General features: G+C 42.2%; 1 protein-coding gene across 1 annotated transcript in view; it reads right to left on the bottom strand.

The window, feature by feature from the left end:
• Positions 1–23,465, bottom strand: part of LOC138663822 (uncharacterized) — a 52,966-nt gene that overhangs the window by 11,251 nt on the left and 18,250 nt on the right. The window contains exons 7-12 of the mRNA XM_069750166.1: positions 14,657–14,793; positions 13,058–13,192; positions 12,752–12,928; positions 12,545–12,668; positions 12,367–12,464; positions 12,078–12,168 (exon numbers count right to left, since the gene is read on the bottom strand). Coding sequence (XP_069606267.1) covers positions 12,078–12,168; positions 12,367–12,464; positions 12,545–12,668; positions 12,752–12,928; positions 13,058–13,192; positions 14,657–14,793 — 762 coding nt within the window. The remainder of the gene's footprint in view (positions 1–12,077; positions 12,169–12,366; positions 12,465–12,544; positions 12,669–12,751; positions 12,929–13,057; positions 13,193–14,656; positions 14,794–23,465) is intronic.

Below are 23,465 nucleotides of genomic sequence, written 5' to 3'. Positions count from 1 at the left end.
ACCAGAATACGTGTGCACGTACCCTTAGGCTACTTTCACACTAGCGTCGGAATCTCCCCGTCGCAATGCGTCGGGGAGAGATTCCGACGCTAGCGTTTAGCGCATTGCACAATGGAGGCAGCGGATGCATTTATCCGGCGCATCCGCTGCCCCATTGTAAGGTGCGGGCAGGTGGGGGCGGAGTTCCGGCAGCGCATGCGCGGTCGGAAAAAGCGGTCCGTCAGGAGCAAAAAACGTTACAGGTAGCGTTTTTTGCTCCCGACGGTCCGCAGAAGCACGACGCATCCGTCGCTCGACGGATGCGACGTGTGGCAATCCGTCGCAAATGCGTCGTCAATATAAGTCTCTGGGGAAAAAACGCATCCTGCAAGCACTTTTGCAGGATGCGTTTTTTCTGCAAAACGACGCATTGTGACGGATTGCAGAAAACGCTAGTGTGAAAGTAGCCTAAGAAGAAATAAGGAATCCAGCTCAACAAGGTAGTGAAAAAAACTTCTTTCTTTATTCACTTGGAAATATATTCAGTGGAGGATATAAACATCAGCAGTTACAAAAAATAAAAAGCGATATCAACGCGTTTCTGGTGACCAAGCACCCTTAATCATGAGATTCTTCCGGCAGATTCCTGCCGGCAGATTCGGCGGGCGCACTGCGCATGCGCCCGCCATTCTGGAAGATGGCAGCGCCCATGAAGAAGACGGACGGACCCCGAGAGGCTCGGTAAGTATGATGGGGTGGGGGGAGCACGGAGCGGTGGATCGGAGCGCGGGGGGAGGGGGTGGATCGGAGCGCGGGGGGGGGGGGGTGGATCGGAGTGCGGGGGGGTAGATTGGAGCACGGGGAGCGGACAAGAGCACGGGACTGATCGGAGGACTGGGGGGGGATCGGTGGGGGGGGATCGTCGGCGGTGGGGAGGAAGGGGGGGCAGACCAGTGTTTCCAGCCATGGCCGATGATATTGCAGCATCGGCCATGGCTGGATTCTAATATTTCACCAGTTTTAATAGGTGAAATATTACAAATCGCTCTGATTGGCAGTTTCACTTTCAACAGCCAATCAGAGCGATCGTAGCCACGGGGGGGGGGGGGGGGGTGTAGCCACCCCCCCCTGGGCTGTGCTACCACTCCCCCTGTCCCTGCAGATCGGGTGAAATTGGAGTTAACCCTTTCACCCGATCTGCAGGGACGCGATCATTCTGTGACACAGCATATGCGTCCCAGGTCGGATTGTCACCGACTTTCATGACGCATACGCTGTGTCACAGGTCGGGAAGGGGTTAATATCTGCCCTTCTGGCTTTACCATTCTGGCGTAGAAAATTGCACGGGAGCCCACGCCAATTTTTTCCGCCATTTAACCCTTTAATTTAATAGCTAGACAGCCCAAATTTTGCACATACACACTACTAACATTAGTAGTGTGGATTATGCAAAAAAATGGGGATATGACATGGTTTACTGTATGTAACCATGTCTCATATCATGTCGGGATTAGGAAGGAGATAGCAAAGCCGGCAATCGAATTACCGGCTTTTAAGCTATCTCGCGCTGGATGAAATATATATATATATATATATATATATATATATATATATATATATATATATATATATATATAAATATATATGTATATATATCTATAAATATATATGTGTCTCAATGATATATATAGATATATATACCTATTCTATGTGTACACATTTATTCTACCTATTCTATTGTAAGCTGTCAGTGTGATTTTACTGTACACTGCACTGAATTGCCGGCTTTTCTCTCTAACACCGCTGCGTATTTCTCGCAAGTCACAAGCATGGTCCGTGTGTAATCCGTATTTTTTTAGCCCCCATAGACTTTCGTTGGCGTATTTTTTGCGCAATACGGTGACAAACGCAGCATGCTGCAGTTTTCTATGGCCGTAGAAGACCGTATAATAGGGATCAGTAAAATACGGCTGATAGGAGCTGGGGCATAGAGAAGCATTGTACCGTATGCAATCCGTATTTTCAGCACCTCTCTTACGTCCGTAAAACACGGTAGTGTGACGCCGGCCTTACAACACCATTTTTTTTTTAGGGACCACATCTCATTTTTAGGGGTCTGTATGAAAGTAAATAACCAAGTGTGACACCATTCTAAAAACTGCACCCCTCAAGGTGCTCAAAACCAGATTCAAGAAGTTTATTAACCCTTCAGGTGTTTCACAGGAATTTTTGGAATGTTTAAATAAAAATGAACATTTAACTTTTTTTTCACAAAAAAATTTACTTCAGCTCCAATTTGTTTTATTTTAACAAGGGTAACAGGAGAAAATGGACCCCAAAAGTTGTTGTACAATTTGTCCTGAGTACGCTGATACCCCATATGTGGGGGTAAACCACTGTTTGGGCGCAAGGGAGAGCTCGGAAGGGAAGGAGCGCCGTTTGACAGGAATTGAGATGGGACGCCATGTTGTGTTTGGAGAGCCACTGATGTGCCTAAACATTGAAACCCCCCACAAGTGACACCATTTTGGAAAGTAGACCCCCCAAGGAACTTATCTAGATGTGTTGTGAGAACTTTGAACCCCCAAGTGTTTCACTACAGTTTATAACGCATGGCCGTGAAAATTAAAAAATCTTTTTTTTTTCCACAAAAATTATTTTATAGCCCCCAGTTTTGTATTTTTCCAAGGGTAATAGTTGAAATTGAACCCCAAAAGTTGTTGTACAATTTGTCCTGAGTACGCTGATACCCAATATGTGGGGGGGAACCACCGTTTGGGCGCATAGCAGAGCACGGAAGGGAAGGAGCGCCATTTGGAATGCAGACTTAGATGGATTGGTCTGCAGGCGTCACATTGCGTTTGCAGAGCCCCTCATGTAACTAAACAGTAGAAACCTCCCACAAGTGACCCCATATTGGAAACTAGACCCCCAAGGAACTTATCTAGATGTGTTGTGAGAACTTTGAACCCCCAAGTGTTTCACTACAGTTTATAACGCAGAGCCGTGAAAATAAAAAATCCTTTTTTTTCCACAAAAATTATTTTTTAGCCCCCAGTTTTGTATTTTCCCAAGGGTAACAGGAGAAATTGGACCCCAAAAGTTGTTGTCCAATGTGTCCTGAGTACGCTGATACCCCATATGTTGGGGTAAACTCCTGTTTGGGTGCACGGAAGGGAAGGAGCACTGTTTTACTTTTTCAATGCAGAATTGGCTGGAGATCGGACGCCATGCCGCATTTGGAGAACCCCTGATGTGCCTAAACAGTGGAAACCCCCCAATTATAACTGAAACCCTAATCCAAACACACCCCTAACCCTAATCTCAACGGTAACCCTAACCACACCCCTAACCCCGACACACCCCTAACCCTAATCCCAACCCTATTCCGAACCGTAAATGTAATCCAAACCCTAACCCTAACTTTAGCCCCAACCCTAACTGTAGCCCTAACCCTAGCCCCAACCCTAACGGGAAAATGGAAATAAATACATTTTTTTAATTTTTCCCTATCTATGGGGGTGATGAAGGGGAGTTTGATTTACCATTTATAGCGGGTTTTTTATCGGATTTTTATGACTGGCAGCCGTCACACACTAAAAGACACTTTTTATTGCAAAAAATATTGCGTTACCACATTTTGAGAGCTATAATTCTTTCCATATTTTGGTCCACAGAGTTATGTGAGGTCTTGTTTTTTGCGGGACGAGTTGATGTTTTTATTGATAACATTTTCGGGCACGTGACTTTTTTGACCGCTTTTTATTCCGATTTTTGTGAGGCAGAATGACCAAAAACCAGCTATTCATGAATTTCTTTGGGGGGGGGGGGTGGGGGGGGAAGGGGGAGGGTGTTTATACCATTCCGCGTTTGGGAAAATGGATAAAGCAGTTTTATTCTTCGGGTCAGTACGATTACAGCGATACCTCATTTATATCTTTTTTTATGTTTTGGCACTTTTAAACGATAAAAACTATTTTAGAGAAAAAATAATTATTTTTGCATCGCTTTATTCTGAGGACTATAACTTTTTTATTTTTTCGCTGATGATGCTGTATTGCGGCTCGTTTTTTGCGGGACAAGATGACGTTTTCAGCGGTACCATGGTTATTTATACAGTACCTGTCTTTTTGATTGCGTGTTATTCCACTTTTTGTTTGGCGGTATGATAATAAAGTGTTGTTTTTTGCCTTGGTTTTTTTTTTTCTTTTTTTAACGATGTTCACTGAAGGGGTCAACTAGTGGAACAGTTTTATAGGTCTGGTCGTTACGGACGCGGCGATACTAAATGTGTACTTTTATTGTTTGTTTTTTTTATTTAGATAAAGGAATGTATTTATTGGAACAATATTTTTTTTTATTATTTATTTAGGATTTTTTTTTTTTTCACACATGTAAAAATTTTTTTTTTTTACTTTGCCCCAGGGGGGGCATCACATTTTATTGACAGATCGCTGATCTGACACTTTGCTGTGCACTGTGTCAGATCAGCGATCACACAGGCACAGCAGGAACGCTTAACAGCGCTTGCTCTGAGTAGGCGCTGGTAAGCCACCTCCCTGCAGGACCCGGATGCAGCCCCGCGGCCATTTTGGATCCAGGCCTGCAGGGAGGAGGAGGTAAGAGGCCGTCGCAGCAACGCGATCACATCGCGTTGCTCCAAGGGTCTCAGGGAAGCCCCCTCCCTGCACGATGCTTCCCTATACTGGCGGAACACTGCTATCATGTTTGATCGCAATGTGCCGGGGGTTAATGTGCCGGGGGCGGTCCGTGACCGCTCCTGGCACATAGTGCCGGATGTCAGCTGCGATAGTCAGCTGACACCCGGCCGCTCTCCCCCCGTGAGCGCGGCTGATCGCTCTGGACGTACTATTCCGTCCTTGGGAAGTAGGGCCCACCCCACATGGACGGAATAGTACGTCCAATGGTAGAAAGGGGTTAATTCTGCTTCAGTGCACATTAATCCTGCACTCTATGCTGAGCGCTTACACCAGGGTTTCCGATGTAAATGTCTGAAATACGTGATTCAGACGGAACGTCCAGAAGGTTTCCTATAATGAGGCAGATGGAGGCACTGTGGACACCATCCGGTAGCGTCCGTCTTTTTATGATTGCATTAAAAGTGCCATTGGACACAGTTTTGTCCACTTCTGAAAAGAAGGACACAGCTGAACAGAGGCCAGACGGAGTCCAGAGTAACTCTGTTGCCTCATTATAGTGAATGAATCACGGTGGCTCAATGGTTAGCACTGCAGCCCTGGGTTCAAATCCCACCAAGGACAACATCTGCAAGGAGTTTGTATGTCCTCCCCGTGTTTGCGTGGGTTTCCTCCGGGTTTTCCGGTTTCCTCCCAAATTCCAAAGACATACTGATAGGGATTCTAGATTGTGAGCTCCATTGGGGACAGCGATAATAATGTGTGCAAACTGTAAAGTGCCAAGGAATATGTTAGCGCTATCTAAAAAAATAAAGATTACTATTATTATTAATCCCTCAGGTTTAATCTGAATTAAAACACAGAGATTTAGATGGAAACCTTACTTAAAGTAAGTGTTTAGCGTAGAGCGCGGGATAAATGTGATCCTATACGTTATGTAAAATGTTCCCAATAAAAGTTTCAACTCAATCCACAAAAAAACAAGTCCCCACTCAGGTCTGTCATTTGTTAATATAAGGGTTTTCTCATCCACAACCGCTTCTGCAGACTTCTCCATCTTCTGCTGCAAATCTCCATATGATGCCCTTAAAGATAGCAGTGTCATTATAATGCTCCTGAATAAAAATATCTGCCCTACGCTGAGTCCTGAATAAATAATTACCCCTCACTATATTCCCTACACAAAATATGAGCCACACACGGTCCTTCGTATAGTACATGCTCTCCATAGTGACCTCTGCTTTCCATACTGGGACCCCTCTTCATACTGTCCTCTCACACGGTGTCCTCCCTATAGGGCCCAGTCTCTATACTGTACCCTTTCATCACACTCCCCACCCCTTGGTATACTCTTTCCTACTGGCTGTACCCTTGCACTGTCCCCCCATGCTAATCCCCCAATACTCAGTCTCTATTCTGTGCCCACTCACTTTTCTACCCAATACTGTCTCCTCACACTATTTCCCTCCCTCCTAATACTGTCTCCTCTCACATCCCCCGTTTACCATACTGTCTCCTCATATATTTACCCGCTCACTCTCTATACTGTCTGCTCACACATACCCCCGACTCCACATACTGTGTGTGCACACATCACTTCACCCTCACTCCCCATACTGTGTCCAAATACATTTTTCCCATGACTACTCATAATGTGTCCGCAAGCATTCAACCCCATAGTCTGCACCCATCCCCCCACTCACCATACTGTGTCTGCACCAATCCCCCATACTGTTTCTTCATACATGCCCCCTATACTGTTTCTTCATACATGCCCTAAATCCCCCATCTCCAATCCAAATCTTCCCCCACACATTAAATCTACCCATCCCCAGTCCAAATCTCCCCCACACACAATAAATCCCCGCATCACCACTCCAAATCTCCCCACACAAATTAGATCCCTCCACCCCCACTCCAAATACCCCCATCCCCACACTAAATCCCCCGTGCACTTAATCTTCGGTGTCTTCAGCTCCACTGGAGTACTTACCACCAGTGTTCACCTCTGCAACGCGGGCCAGTAACATCAGCAGCATGATCACATGACCTGATCACACTGATGGCATCACTCTCAACCGGCGGTCAGAGCTTCAATTGTACTCGCATCTGTTAGACGTAAGTAATATTGAACACTGGTGTGCTGCATCTTCTCTGTGCCGGCTGCCAGCTTGACAGCCGGCAAAGTGGACAAGGGAATACCAGTCTGTGGGTGGCAGAATGCAGCCACCGAAGGAAACACTGCGGATTGCCACATTAGGCGGCCTTCCTGCCGGCTGCTCCCGGGGCACATGCCCTGGCTGCCCCCTAGATATGCCTCTGATTACAAATGCACTGGAAAAGCGAAATGACTCCTCTCCTTTCTAAAGAAATGTTGTAAATTCTGAGCTCCCAAATCCAAATGCCCCCCTCCCTTCTGAGCCCCACAGTGTACCTAAACAACATATTTCTCCAAAAGCACACGCTGGGGATAACGTCCTGGTGACTGCAACGTACTGGTCACTACAATGTACTGGTCAGTACAATGGCAGTTTGCAATTTTCATTCTGCAACATCTACTGCTGCCTGTTTCTGGAAAACAGCCATGGAGTCAAAATCGTCACTACACCTGTAGATAAATTCACAAAGGGGTATAATTTCCATAATGGGGTCACTTGAGGAGGGATTCTGCTCTTCTAGCAATTAGGGGCTTGGTATATGGAGCCTGCAAACTGTTCTAGGAAAATCTGCACTCCAGGTACAAATAGCGCTCCGTTCCTTCCGAGTCTCTCCATATGGCTAAGCAGTACTGTACAGTCACATATGAGGTATTGCCACGTTCAGCAGAAATTGTGGGACAAGTCGTGGTGCTATTTTTACCCATTTCTTGTGTGAAAATGTAAAATCTAGGGCTAAAACTAAATATTGGTCGTAAAAATGTAGTTTTTTCACTGCCCAATGGTAAAAAATTCTGTGCCGCACCCGTGGTGTCAATATGATCATTGCACCCCTAGATGAATTCATTGACAGGTGTAGTTTGTAAAATGAGTCACTTATGGGGAGCTCTGCTGTCCTGGCAACTTATGGGCTCTCCTAGTAGGTGATTTTATTGTTTGCATGTGCAGTCAAATCTGGCGCTCCATGCCTTCTGAGCTTTGTACAGTGCTTGAAAAATATTTCTTTATTACATATAGGGTATTGGCGCACACTGAAAAAAATGGACTTCTGTTTGTTGTAAAAAAAAAATTTCTATTAGCCCTTAGAAAAATTAAAAACTTGCAGTTAAAACAACATTGTAGTGGTAAAAAGAACATTTTTTTTTTCATGGCTCAGCGTTATAAATTTCTGTGAAGCATTTGGACAAGTTCCTTGAGATGTCTAGTTTCCAAAATGGGGTCAGTTTTGTGGCTTTTCCATTGGCTAGGCACATCGGAGGCTCGTCAAACGGGACGTGGCATCTGCTTTCAATTCAAGCCAATTGTTCCAGCAAATTCTGCATTCAAAAAGTCAAATGGTGCTCCTTCCCTTCCGAGCTCTGCTGTGCACCCAAACAGTGGTTTTCTCCATCATATGGGTTGTCGACATGCTCAGGAGAATTTGCACAAGAAATTTTAGGGTCCATTTTTTCCCTGTTACCCTTGTCAAAAATAAAAAAAATGGGGTCTGAAGTAATTTTTTTGAGAAAAAAAAGTTAAATGTTAATTTTTTTTCCACATTTCAAAAATTCCTGTGAAGCACCTAAGGGTTAATAAACTTCTCCTAGAATGTGGTCGGGTGTGTCTACTTTACATCAGCACAATTTTTGAAACATAATTTTATTTTGTTAGGAAGTTAGAAAGGTCAAAAATTTGACCAGCGATTTCTCATTTTTACAACAAAATTTACAAAATCATTTTTTTTAGGGATCACATTTGAAGTGACTTTGAGGGGGTCTATATGACAGGAAATACCCAATAGTGACCTTATTCTAAAGACTGCACCCTTCAAAGTGCTCAAAACCATATTCAAGAAATTTATTAACCCTTCAGTTACTTCTCAGGAACTGAAGCAATGTGGAAGGAAAAAATTAACTTTTTTTTTTTCACAAAAAATTTACTATAGACCCAAACTTTTTATTTTCACAAGAGCAACAGGAGAAAGTGGACCACAAATTTTGTTGTGCAATTTCTCCGGAGTACGCTGATACCCCATTTGTGGGGGAAAATTGTTGTGAATTCTGCTTCTGGGCTCCCTCCGGTGGTTGTTGGTGGTAATGCAGTTGTCCATGAGTCGCAGTCCTGGTCAGGTGTTTCTGCTAATTGCAGTTCTGACTGGGGTATTTAGGTGTGCTGGATTCATTAGTCCTTGCCAGTTGTCCATGGTTTTTGGAGGTTTTGGATCTCTCTGTTCCTCCTGCCTTGCTGCCTAATCTGCAAAGATAAGTGTCTGGTTTTCTTTTCTGTGGCACACTTGCCGTGTGCTAAATTATTTCAGTGCTATTCGTTTGTTTATTTTTTGTCCAGCTTAGATTGTGTCTGTACATTCTCAGTCTGGTTGGATTCTCTGGAGTTGCAGATATACGCTCCACATCTTTAGTTAGATGGTGGAATTTTTTGTATCATCTGCTGTGGATATTTTTGGAAAGGTTTTAATTTTGACCGCTTAGTATTCTGTCCTATCTTTCCCTATTTAGTTAGAAGTGGCCTCTTTTGCTAAATCCTGTTTCCTGCCTACGTGTGTCTTTCCTCTTTACTCACAGTCAATATTTGTGTGCCTATCCTTTGGGTTTCTGCTCTGAGGCAAGATAGTATTCCTACTTCTTTCTATAGGGGTATGTAGTCCTCCGGCTGTGTCGAGGTGTCTAGGATTTGTTAGGCACACCCCACGGCTACTTCTAGTTGCGGTGTTAAGTTCAGGATTTGCGGTCAGTATAGTTTCCACAACTCCAGAGAAAGTCCCATGCGGCTCCAAGGCCACCAGATCATAACAGGAAATCTACTGTTTGGGCGCATGGCAGGGCTCAGAAGGAAAGAAGCGCCATTTGACTTTTTGAATGTAAAATTTACTGGAATCATTAGTGAACGCCATGTGCCTAACCAGTGGAAACCCCCCACAAGTGACCCCATTTTTTATTTTATTCAGAGGTATAGTGAGCATTTTTAATCCACAGGTATGACACACAATTTGATAACAATAGATTATCAAATTGAATACATCATCAATACTGTAGAGCGCAAGCGCTCTCTACTCTAGTTCACTCGGGTATGCACCGAAGTGGCATGCTTGAGTCCCTACCCTGCATGTTTTGCAACACCCAAAAAAATGGGGATCCACGATACTTTGTACATACCCGAGCACCCAATGCACTTGCATTTAATACTAGCCATCATATTGTCATCATTTTTTTTTACTTTTGAAAAAAAAAAAAACTATTCTAACTCCAACCCTAACCCCCAACCCACACCCTAATACAACCCTAACCCAACCCCAAAGAATAGAAAAAAAATTAAAAAAATGTATTTTATAATATTAATCTAACTAAGGGGGTGACAAAGGGGAATTTTACTTACTTTTTTTTTCTTTTGATCACTGTGAAAAGGTCTTTCATAGTACCAGTGTAGTGTGTTTCGGGGTGGCATCATTTCTCTCTCCTCTGTCATGTATATCATGTCAGAAGAGAGAGAAATGATTTTATCCTTAGGCCGTGATCATATTCTCCGGGGTCTCAGCTATGCCCGGTAGCCAAGACCCCAGATATTTTCCGACTCTGTGGAGCGCTATAGCCTTATTCCCAATCACCCTTTTAAAACGGCAATGACGGAATAAGGCCCCTTAGCGGCCGCCGTTTTAATGCGTATGGGCGGTCGTTAAGGGCATACATATTAATAATTTTGAAAAATTTATATATTTTAAAATGTTTGGCAAATTTCAGATATGTTTATATATAGACGTAAAATATATCAGCCTACCCTTACCAGTAACTTAGTGTGCAATATGTCACAGAAAATGACAATTTCAGAAAAACTGGGATCTGAAGAAATATTCCGTGGTTGTCACCATATAATAATAATAATAATCTTTATTTATATAGCGCCAACATATTCCGCAGCGCTTTACAGTTTAACAGTTTCAAACACAAAAGTCATAAGTAACAACGTTAACAATACAATAATTAAAGCAAAATAAGACGACCCTGCTCGTGAGAGCTTACAATCTACAATGAGGTGGGGGAGATACAAAGTACAGGTGTGTATTTACAATGATGTATTTACAATCATGGTCCAGCCATCTTCAGGGGTTGGGGAATAGATGGGGATAGTGAATGGGCTACACACACACAAACATAACATAACTTTGATTAGTGAACGTGATAGGCCGCTCTGAACAAATGAGTTTTGAGCGAGCGCCTAAAACTATGCAAATTATGGATGGTCCTAATATCTTGGGGGAGAGCATTCCAGAGGATTGGCGCAGCACGGGAGAAGTCTTGGAGTCGGGAGTGGGAGGTACGGATTAGTGCAGAGGTTAGCCGAAAGTCATTTGCAGAGCGCAGTGGTCTGTTAGGCTGATAGACAGAAATGAGGGTGTAAGGAGGTGCCGCACTGTGGAGAGCTTTGTGGATGAGAACAAGTACTTTGAATTGTATCCTGTAACGAGTGGGCAGCCAGTGTAACGACTGGCGAAGAGCGGACGCATATCACCCTTAAGAGACACGTCAGATTTAAAAAATGAGGTCTGTATAAAAAAAATAAATAAATATTGGAGCTACTTTGAGTCCTGACCAGAAAAGTTGAGAAAATATTAGTTCTGCCAAGATTGTGCAGTAATTTTAATTCCTTCGGATAAAAAAAAACATGAAATTCATGACAGAGTCAGTAGAGCCCTCAACTACACAGCTTAGAGATATATCATGGGATAAGTCTGACTTTTTTTCTTTAATTTAGAGTAATCCTTTTTAAGGTTAGTTGGTTATTTTTAAAGGAGACTGAAAAGTCAGTATAAAGGGATACTTGGTTGTTATTGTACAAAAATTGGCCCTCACTGCAAATGGGATGATGTCTTGGTCATATCACCAAACGTTGACCACAAAGATTCAAACTGGTCTTGTAGCAACCCTACGAGCTCATTAAGCAGCACAGAAGGGAAGAAGGTAGGTATATGACGCCTGGATTCTAGGAAAGTAACAGTATCATTATCCTCTGCTTTATCTTAGAGGCACATTACATGAATAATATTTTTTTCCCATGAATTTCTAAGTTGTCAGCACATTCTGTCAACTGAATTTGTAGTTTGGAGAACTGACGAAGAACCTCCAATGTCCAAAGTAACTAGAACAGTTTTGGGTGAAACAGCATGTAGTGGTCTAGAGGCAAGATGGCTTGGCCACGACTGTGATATGGCCAGACAACACTACTGATAAAGCAGCCACAGCCAGTGACTCAGAAGAATCTGGAAACTCTGCATTTAATGGTTACTACTCACCTGGGGAGTCATATGTTGGAATCTCCTCTTTACACCACTCATCACCCATAACAAATGTCTCTGTAGTATTAATACGAGTCAGATCTTCCCCCTGAAACAAATATTCTTGAAGTCACAGACAGATGTAGAAGTCACATCTATGGTCAGCTCTAATACTGCCATCTCCACAGTTCTTATTATTTAAGTTTAAAACATATAATACTGGTGGATAAAACAAGACTGAGCACAAGACCTTCACAGCCGTCTACACATCATAGGGGAGATTTCATGACACCTTCTCTCCATCTACCTGATAATCCTGAGGAACACGGGAATCTTCTTGTTTACAGTCATGTGAGAGAAGAGGATGGGGACATCTCTCTGGTGTTGTCCTCTTACTGGACAGAACTGGAGGAAACACATACAGGGACTGAATTCATTCTTTACATACAGATAATTATAGGTGATCTGTATTTAGCCCTAATTACCTGGTGATGTGAGGGGCTGGGGAACCTCCATCATGACGTCCTTGTACAGATCTTTGTGTCCTTCTAAATACTCCCACTCCTCCATAGAGAAATAGACGGTGACGTCCTGACATCTTATAGGAACCTGACACATACAATGATACAGTCATCCCCTCTATCCTTTTATAGCATTATTTTATAACGTCCCAGCACTCCCAACAGCATCACCTCTTCAGTCAGCAGCTCAATCATCTTGTAGGTGAGTTCTAGGATCTTCTGATCATTGACGTCATGTATCAGGGGGTGAGGTGGAGGCCCCATGATTGGGCTCAGGGATCTTCCCCATCCGTGAGACACAGGGGTCTGACCGGGCTCACTAGAGATCTTCTTCACTACTGTGTAATCCTGGTTATGGAGAGACACATTAATAAATCTCACTACAGACATTTCCAGAATCCTCACTTCTCCAGATCTGTCCATCTGGTATTCCCATAGATAAGAATGCAGTAATGTGATGTCATATGAATCTCTCACCTCTCCAGTAAGCCAGGAGAGGATCTCTAGGGTGAAGTGTAATATCCTCTCCTGCATTTTGTTCTTGTCTATATCCATCCTTGATGGGTAAATCAGAAAAATGTTTTTGTATAGAAGATCCGAAACTGTAGGAATCTGAATGGGAAGAAAAATGTAACATCATAATGGATCCTGTGTAATAACGCAATTAATGGACAAAGGAAAAACATAGAAAGAAACATAGTGAAGATTTTGTATTTATGATTTGTTGGAAAATTATGATGCGGAGGCAGTTTTCTGACTGTCACATACTATTACATAATACTAATTGCATGGGTTGTTTAAGTCCTATGATACTGTGTTCAATAGCGACCATTTCAACAAGGTGGTTAAATGTTGCATTAGCATCTCGCTATGTGATCGCAGGGTGCCGATTGTTGCTATGGTAGTTAGGAAAAATAACAAACATTCTGGTACTTGAAGATTGATGACACAAAGGCGCATCTTCTTCTTGAGTAATGAGGTCTCTGTTTAGATGTATATATAATTTTATCCCCCCATTTTGCTTTGGGAGAAGAGAATAGGTGATTAGAGACATTTTAGTGTAATTTCCTTTTGCAAAAAAACATGATAAAAAATATATGATTGAAAAAAAAAGTATCTCACTTTCCCACCATTTTATTTGTGCTCTCAAATATCAATTTGGATTCAAAAGAAAAAGCATTTAAAATCATAGAAAATGTGTTCAAAGACATAAAGAGCTGAGACAGAAGATGCTTCATCTACAAAAGTCTACATAACAGTGAGGATTGCCAGCTCAGAATTTCCTTGACTTTTTCTTGGCTTCAGGAGCTTGGGAACTGCAATATAGCAAGTTCTAAAGTAAAATCCCTTTCTTATTTAGTGTAATGTTTTTTGTACAATTTGTCAAAATACATAATTGCCCCCCCTGAAAGTCATATTCTAGGTATGATAATGCTTTCTCCACAAGTGGGATTTTTGATATTTAAGAAGGTATCAACTTTGCTTAAAACTTTGCCACAATATGAACATGAAAAAGGCTTCTCCCCTGTGTGAGTTCTCAGGTGCTAAACAAGAACAGATTTCCAGATAAAAGATCTCCCACATTATGAACTTGAAAATGGCTTCCCCCCTGTGTGAATTTTCTGGTGCTCAACAAAAGTCGATTTCCAGTCAAAATATTTCCCACATTCTGAAAATAAATATAGTTTCTCCTCTGTGAGAGTTCTGTGATGTAAGATAAGATGTGAATACAAGTGTGATATCACAGTTAATTAACAAGATCTGATTTCTGTAAAAATATATATATATATATTTTCTACATTATGAACATGAATATGGCTTCTCCCAAATGTGAATTCTTTCATGCCTAATAAAAGCGGATTTCCGGTTAAAATATCGCCCACAGTTGGAACAAGAAAATCTCTTCTCCTCTGTGTGAATTTTTTGATGTTCAACTAAAGATGTTTTGAGGGGAAAACTATTTCCATGTTCTGAATGTGAAAATATCTTCTCTGCTTGAAGAGCAGTTTGCTTTTTAATGCCTCTTTGGTGACTTTTATATTTCTTAGTAGTCTGTAATGAATCAGAAGATAGGACCTGTTTCACAGGAACAGATGATTGATCTTTGCTGTGAGTAATGACATTCACTTCAGCTATATCCTGTGTAATCTCGGGGACATCTGATTTAAAAACTGAAGATGTCAGCTGTCCCTCTGATGTCCTGGCACCGTCATCTGCCAACAAATAAAACCAATTATTATTTTTGAATAAAATATCCTTGAAATGTATATTTTTTGAACATTTCTAATTAAAATGTCCATTGAATTATTCACTAAGACAATGACAGATCACAGTCTAATAGGCCTCATGAACCAGTGGAGCATGGTGTTTAACTGTTTTTTTCAAAGTGCCCCCAAATATTAGAATAAAAAGCCACCAAAAAATGATACAAATAAAAACTTCTACTCATCCCGCAAAAAAATAGTTCCCACTCAGGTCCGTCATCTGTCAGTGGAAATACAGAAGTTACCACATTATTAGTAACTCAAAAGCTCTTGAAAAGCAAAATGTCAGGGGGCGTGTCCTGACAGCCATGTGAAGCAGAAATCTGGAGCTGAGCATCCAGGCCAAGTAACAGCATTGACCCAGCATACCTTCTCAGAACCGGTCCTGGACCTGTGTGAAGGTGTCCAGAACCAAAGGGGAAGCAGTATGTACAAGCTAGAAGTTGAGATGACTCGAAGCAGGAGCCAGAAAGAGAGAGATCGTGATAGTGAGATCTCCAAGATGGCACCTCCTCACAAAACCTTTGGCAGTGACAGAGCAGCAGAGATGGCAACAATCAAGCTGGGGAGATTTGCAAGAGCAGTGGATGACTCTCCCAGACATCCTGTGAAACACATGCCTGGGCAGGTACTGGAGGAGATGGATGATGGGGAGAGTAATGAGGAGACACAGAGGAGCATAACAAGTTGCTCCCTCAGCTGCAAATAAGAGAGGCTGAGTCAGACCACCTGAAGGATCAATTGCATACAACTACAAATACAAGACTATAAAGAGCCAACTCTCAAAAGATGTCTACACAGCTATAAATGGCTGCAGCTCTGTCTTAGATGGCCTCGGGCAGCAAGTGGGAGATATCCAAGAGGACATTAAATGAATAAAGTAGGACATGCACAATCTAGTGAAAGGGAGGGGGAGGTGAAGAAAAGAGTGAGTGTGGTATACAGGAAGATGTTAAAATAAACAAAACGTTAATACGGTTCTTAACAAAGTGGATGACTTGGAGAATAAGTCAAGAAGAAATAATTTAGATATTGTGGAGGTTCCAGAAAAGGAAGAAGGTCCAGATTCTGTCGTATTCTTTGAATCCTGGCTGCTAGAGATTTTCAGCAAAGGAAGCCCTGACATTGTTTTTTGCCATAGAACGAGCACACAGGGTACCCACTCGTTCAGGACCACCAGGTGCACCACCCTTTCCTATTATTAAGACATAATCCTGCGCAAAGCTAGAGACCATCAAGATTTATCCATCAATGGTACTAGGTATCCATATATCTGGATTTCTTAGTAGAAGTACAGAGTAGAAAAGCGCAATTCATGGACTTAAAGAGAAGACTGCTTGCGAAACAGGTGCCATACTCCATGCTGTACCCGTACATTTGAGAGTGGTTGTGGTGGGAAACGTACAGATGTTTGATAACCCAAAAGAGGCGATGATCTGGATGGACATTAACGAACGGACCTTGCGCCCTGTAAATGGAGGAAGGAGCATTTCCTGAAGTATACCGGTGATACTATATATAACTAATTTTCCTTCCTCTCTCTTTTCTACGGGGGAATTCTTCCTTTGTTTTTCCCGTAGAGGTTAAGGACGGGATATGTCCACGCTGGTCTGATGGTTGTAACCCACTAGTACTAGGGGGAGTAAGATCTGGAGACAAATTTAAAGAATTTATTTTATAAACCAAAACCTAGAAAAAGAAATAACAATCTATTGGTGCTAAACTCAGGCTAATTAACAGCCCTACCCTCCTCTGGTTTGGAGGTATAGGTTTTGTTATATGTTGTATTATGTTTGTATTGTTAGATAAATGGGGAATATATTCCAGAAAATCTAAAAACTCCATCGAAACTTCCAGGAAAATCAGAAAAATAAAAGGGAATGGCTATATACAGTGCTAAAATAATTATTGCGGTATTGAATATCCCCGCCTGCATACTCCTTACATTTTAAAGATAATATTTTCCTTTGCAGGGAATTTTCCGGAACCCCCAGTAATTGTGGTGGCGGAGTTTAATGCCTATACAAATCCCTATTGGAACAAGCATAATTCAGGTCTTTCTCTCAAAAGGTCAGACCCACATCTCTATACTATTTACTAAAGGAAATGGGAATAGCGGACCTTTGGCATCTAGCTCTCCCAAGAATTAAACAATACGCATGTTACACCTCATCACATATGTTACTGTCCAGCATAGATTTGGTGCTAAGTAATACTAGCATTTTGGATTACATTAAATCCATATAATTCCTGCCTAGGAATATACGGTATCTGATCACTCACCACTGATGGTACGGTTAATGGTGGTGGAAGCAGGTCCTTGGGAAGGTCTATTTGGCGTCTACATCCTTATTGGCTGCAGATCATAAAAGGATCCCTCCCAACTAGTATTTTGTAATACTTTGGTTACAATGAGGGACAGCCGGGGGGAATGTAGTGTGGGAATGCGATGAAAGCTTTCATTCGAGGCATTTGTATTAGTGAAATCAGCTAAATAGAATTCAAAACATGAAATCATAGGAACTGCAGCATGAGGTCGTAATGCGAGAAGCAAACTATATAGAAAATCCATCGAAACCGAATAGGCAGCAGTGGGAGTCATCTCAGAGGGACATGACAGATCATCTAATGGAGTTGGCATCCCAGAGGCGTATGTTCACCAAACAAAAATATTTTATTGATGGGAAAAGTGCGGGACATTTCCTGGCACAAGAAGGGTCTTTACATAATTAAACTAGTATCAGCAGAAGGGGAAATAATTACAGACACTTCACATGTCTTGTCCACATTTAGGACATACTAAAGAGAAATATAGATAGCGTAAGAAGATGACAGATCTCTACACTTAGACAGTATAAAGCTCCCTAAACTGTCTGTAGATTCTAGTATGCTTGGACAGGCCATTAACAGTAGAAGGGATGGAGGAGGCAGAGAGTAAACTCCAACATTAAGAAGGCCAGGGGTCTAAGAGAATTCCATAAAGAATATGGGGAGATATTGTTACCAAAATTATTGGGGGTTTTTGAGGAGGCCGAATCAGTAGGAATATTGCCCACATCTAATTAAAGCAATTATTGTCCTAATCTTGAAACGGAAAAAAAACAGAGTACCCAGACTTGTATCATCCAATATCCCTACTCCCTTTAAATATAAAAATATTAGTCAAAGTTCTTGCCAATAGGTTAAATAAAATGATAACGGAAGTGATCTATGAAGAGCAAACATGATTTATGCCTAACAAATCTACGGCAAATCTATCAACATTAGCTGGTTATATCTTAAAATACAAATGAGTGATAACGAGTCTGGAAACAGAGCAATAATATCCCTCAACGCTGCGAAAGCTTTTGACAGTGTTGAGTGGAATGATTTATGGAAAGTATTAGGCAAAATTGGATTTGGTCATAGGTTCATAAATTGGGTCAAAATTCTCAATGGGTCACTGTCTGCAAGATTGAGAGTACATGGTCGATTGTCAAGGCCATTTCAGTTGGGCAGGGGTACAAGACGGGTTCCAGCTCCTTTCCGGTTTGCATTAGCTAGTGCGTCGCTGGCATGTAAACTGACAGATTCAAAGGACTTCATTGGTTTTAAGTGTAATAATATAATAGAAAAGTTGAGTCTGTATGCCGATGACATGCTATTTTACGTGGGCGATATACAGCTCTGGCAAAAATTAAGAGACCACTGCAAAATGTTCAGTTTGTCTGATTTTTCTCTTTATAGTTATATTTTTGAGTAAAATGTAAATTGTTCTTTTATTCTATAAACTTTTGACAACATGTCTCCGAATTTCCAAGCAATAAATTTTGTTGCTTTCTTTTTTCTGAAAAGGAGAAATGGTCCAAATTAGAACAGTGCTTTCAGACCTCAAATAATGCAAAGAAAACAAGTTGATAATCATTTAGAAACAACAATACTAATGTTTTAACTCAGGAAGAGTTCAGAAATCAATATTTTGTAGAATAACCATGATTTTTAATCACAGCTTTCATGCGTCTTGGCATGCTTTCCAACAGTCTTTCACACTGCTTCTGGCACAAAAATGTAAGCAGTTCTTCTCTGTTTGATGGCTTGTGACTAGCCATCATCCTCTTGATTACATTCCAGAGGTTTTCAATGGGGTTCAGGTCTGGAGATTGGGCTGCCCATGACAGGGTTTTGATGTGGTGGTCTCTTAATTTTTGCCAGAGCTGTAGAGTAATCTTTTGGACAAATAATCACTGATATAAAAGGCGTTTGGTCATAGATCAAACCTAGAAATCAATTGGCATAAGTCATCTACATTACCACTGGATCCTCTCCCACATATGGAAGCAATTGCATAAGTTCAGATACAAGTGGTGGAACAGTTTTATCCCTTAGTGACGGAGCCAAATTTCTGAAATTTGACCAGTATTAATTTATGTGGTAATAACTCTGGAACGCTTCAACATGTCCCATTGATTTGGAGGCTGTTTTTTCTTGACATATTGCTTTTTATGATAGTAGGAAATTTAAGTCGATATTTTCTGAAATTTGTTTATAATATATAAAAAAAATTACAAAAATTTGCAATTATCAAACTTTGAATGATTATTCCTTTTATCCAAATAGTCACACCAGAAAAAAACATTACGGTAATAACATTTTCCTCCTGTTTGCTTTACATCAGCACCATTTGTGAAATGTTCTTTTATTTTGTTATCATTTTAGAAGGTTTAACTTATTTTTTTTTTAGGAACCTATCCAAGTTTGAAGTGACTTTGTGGGTCCTATTTATTGGAAACCCCCCAAAAATTATACCATTTTAAATACAGCGTATATCAGCGTATTCAAAATTGCTTTCAAGTAGTTTACTAACCCTTCAAGGGCTTTTCAGTAATTAATGCAAAATGGCATAACATGAATGAAGTTTATTTTTACCACCTAAGTGTTGATAACTTCTGAACAGGCTGCTATAGCCGTCAGACTCTAAGGCCGCTATTTGGCCATGAAATGCCATGGCAAACATCAGGACCACATGATCAAGATCTCAGGGTGCCGATTAACTATCTAGATGCTGTAGTCATTTTTTACAGCAGCATTTAAGGGGTTAAACTACTAATCAGTAGCGTAGCTACCGGGGGAGCAGAGGGTGCGGGCGCCCCGGGCCCAGAGCTCTGAGGGGGCCCACCCGGAGCTACGCTACTGTAACTGTATCGGCGCGAGCAGCGCGTCGATACAGTTACATTCTGCGCCAGAGCAGGGAGAATCGATCTCCCTGCTCTGCCGCTATGGAACCCTTGAGCAGGTGGGGGGCCCGGTGCCAGCAGTGGGCCCCCCGCCTGTGATCACAGGGTGTCAGCTGTACCGGCATTTAGCTGATACATCTGACCGCAATGATGAGGGAACGAGCGCTGCGCTCCTTTCCCCATCATCCCCTTGTATGTGTCGGCGTCTGACGTTGCCGACACTGACAGCGGGCGCAATGACGTCACTGCCCAGAGCCCGCTGTCAGGAGATCAGCGGGAGCAGCGCAGGAACCAGAATGAAGAGAGGTGAGTATTTTTTTTTTTTTATGGGTGCTGCTGCCTTATTACAGGGTCTGCCTATGGGGGGGGCTGCCTTATTACAGGGACTATGGGGGCTGCCTTATTACAGGGTCTGACTATGGGGGCTGCCTCATTACAGGGTCTGCCTATAGGGGTGCTGCCTTATTACAGGGTCTGCCTATTGGGGTGCTGCCTTATAACGGAGTCTGCCTATAGGGGTGCTGCCTTATTACAGCGTCTGCCTATAGGGGTGCTGCCTTATTACAGGGTCTGCCTATGGGAGCTGCCTTATTACAGGGTCTGCCTATGGGGGTGCTGCCCTATTACAGGGTCTGCCTATGGGGGGGCTGCCTTATTACAGGGTCTGCCTATGGGGGTGCTGCCTTATTACAGGGTCTGCCTATGGGAGTGCTGCCTTATTACAAGGTCTGCCTATAGGGGTGCTGCCTTATTACAGGGTCTGCCTATGGGGGGGCTGTCTTATTACAGGGTCTGCCTATGGGGGCTGCCTTATTACAAGGTCTGACTATAGGGGTGCTGCCTTATTACAGTGTGTGCCTATGGGGGCTGCCATAAGCTATAGAGTCTGCCTATGGGGAGTGCATTATACTATATTGTGGACTATTTGGTGCATTATGCTACGGTATATGGAGGCTATCTTAGGAGCCATCATACAGTATGGAGATTACAGTGTGGGGGTCATTATACATTGTTGGAGCCATCAAAAAGTTTGGGGGCTACTAAGGGGTCAGTATACTGTGTATAAGAGAGCATCATACTGTGTATAGGGGAGCTGTACAGGGGGAGACTCGGGACTTTATTAAATGTAAAGTGGGCACTTATTGTTATAGGGGAACTCAAGTTACTGTGGCCATCAAAGGGGCACACAGGGCATTATTACTTTCTTGGGACAAAATATGGGCACTGTTTTCTAGGGCACTTGCACCTGGCATTACTATATTGTTTAGGGGGGTGCTTTAGAATTTAGAAGGCACAGAGAACCACACAGCAGGTGCAGTAATAGGGACACATACGGCAGCAGCGGCTCAGTATTGGGGTATCAGGTGCAGTAATAGGGACACCTACAGCGGCTCAGTATTGGGCTTATCAGCAGGATGAGGAGTTTGTGCAAGTTGGTAATAAATGTTGATAGGGCTGGAGTATGAGAAGTGAAATGTGCCTTTGTTGTATTCTCTGCAGACGAGTCCTGGCTGGAAGAAGTTGTCATGTCGGTCTGGGCTAGATGGAAAAGACGAGAAAAATGAAAAATTCCAGGACGTCAGCGGTAAGAGATTATCTATAACTGTGCTGTGATCTATGTTCTGTAGGACTGGTATCTACCACTGACCATATGGCAGTAATAACCATATTGATGTTTATATAGAGATTATCTTCAGTAACAGTGCGGTCATCTGCTGAGGTTCTCCTCCAGTATTAGGGCGCGTCACCGAGTTGTAATCAAGGTTACCTGGTTAGGGGCCCACTCAGAAGCTTCGCCCCCCCTGGACCAAAACCCTAGCTACGCCTCTGACTACTATAGTTGGTATCAACACTGATCGTGGCTGATGCAGCACGTTGTCAACTATAGTGGACAGCCGACAGCTGCTGGATTGTCACCCATTGGGGAATGCTAGCCTCTAATATCTCAGGTCAGTAAAAAAGACATATTGGTGGTCACTAAGAGGTTAAATGTCTAGGTGTGGTAGTCGGTTCAAATATTAAAGACTATACAGCGTTGAACATTAACCCTTTACTAGATTGAGATTTTAAAAAAAATGCGTGGTGCAAATAGCCTCTGTCTGTAATAGGTCGGGAGAATCTCATTAAAGTGATTTTGATGTCACAATTGTTGTATTCTCTTCACAATTCCCCATGTTGGATCCCTCCTCCCATATTCCGGAAGGTGCAGTCCTTGTTCAGAGAACTGATATGATGCAAGTGAAATGCAAGGATAAAATTGGCGTCACTTCAAAAGGGACAAAACTGAGGAAGGTTTGGCGATTCCAGATCCATGGATATATTTTATAGCTTCACAGATGTAACATTTTCATGGGTTTGAAAAAAAGAGAGTATGGGCAAGAATAGCAGTCCTTTGAGACAAAAGATAGACGTCGCAGGGACCTGTAATATCATCCAGTCTGGCAGTATGAGTGTGTGCAACAAGGCTGTGGAATCAATAAGACAAACCTCCGACTCAGAGTCCTCAATTTCCCTGACTCCAACTCGACAACGGAGCATACACATAAAGTGCAGAACAAATTCATACCAACTAAAAGCCTAAATCAGTAATAGACATTTATAGGACATCTCATAACTTTCCCAAATTATTATAAAAAAAGTACGTCACATCCTGCATTGAACTACTGTACCCAATTTATTATATATTTTAGGAGTCAGTTCAATTTATACCGACTACACCAAAGTCGATGACGACTCCATTATTCCGACTGCACAGCTGATTTTGTTTTTTGTCTGCACTCCTAATCCTGACCCAACTACCTGACTTTTCTCCTTGCCATCTCGCACCACAGAACAGCCGCTAACACCATGGCCCCAGCTTACGGGTACCAGTATAAGTTTAGTTCTATGTATAGGGGTTACAGGGGTTAAAAGGTGACAAGTCGGACAATCCTTGAGATCTGTAAAATAAAGTTGCTAGCACCATGCCTGTTTGTGGTAGCCATTTTTTGAGTTGCCAGGTAACCACAAACAGTGCCCCCGTTATATTGGGCCTGAAAATTATTCCAGGAATAACTGAATTCCAAAAGCTAAATGCCATGTGCCCTGACAGGTGCCCGGACAGTAGTGTATAACCGTATACAGAGTATTGCCATATTCAAAAATTGGAAAATAATTAGTAAAGTATAATTGTTTAATATTATCCTTTGTGAAAATGAAACAATTGGGGCTAAATCAACATTTATGTGAAAAAAAAATATTTTGCATTCCACTTTGTGTTAATTTCTCAATTTGGTTTTTGATACTATGAAGAGTGCAGTATTCTAAAATCTTAGCCCCTCAAAGTATTTTCAAAAGTAGTTTCTTACTTTAACCCCTTCCCGACATGTGCAGTACATGTACTGCTCTGCGGGAGCTGTAAAGAGCAGT

The sequence above is a fragment of the Ranitomeya imitator genome, chromosome 2 (assembly GCF_032444005.1).
Source record: "Ranitomeya imitator isolate aRanImi1 chromosome 2, aRanImi1.pri, whole genome shotgun sequence".
Classification (NCBI taxonomy): Eukaryota; Metazoa; Chordata; class Amphibia; order Anura; family Dendrobatidae; genus Ranitomeya; species Ranitomeya imitator.
The sequence above is the reverse complement of the archived record's forward strand: the minus strand, read 5'-3'. Positions and strand labels throughout refer to the sequence as shown.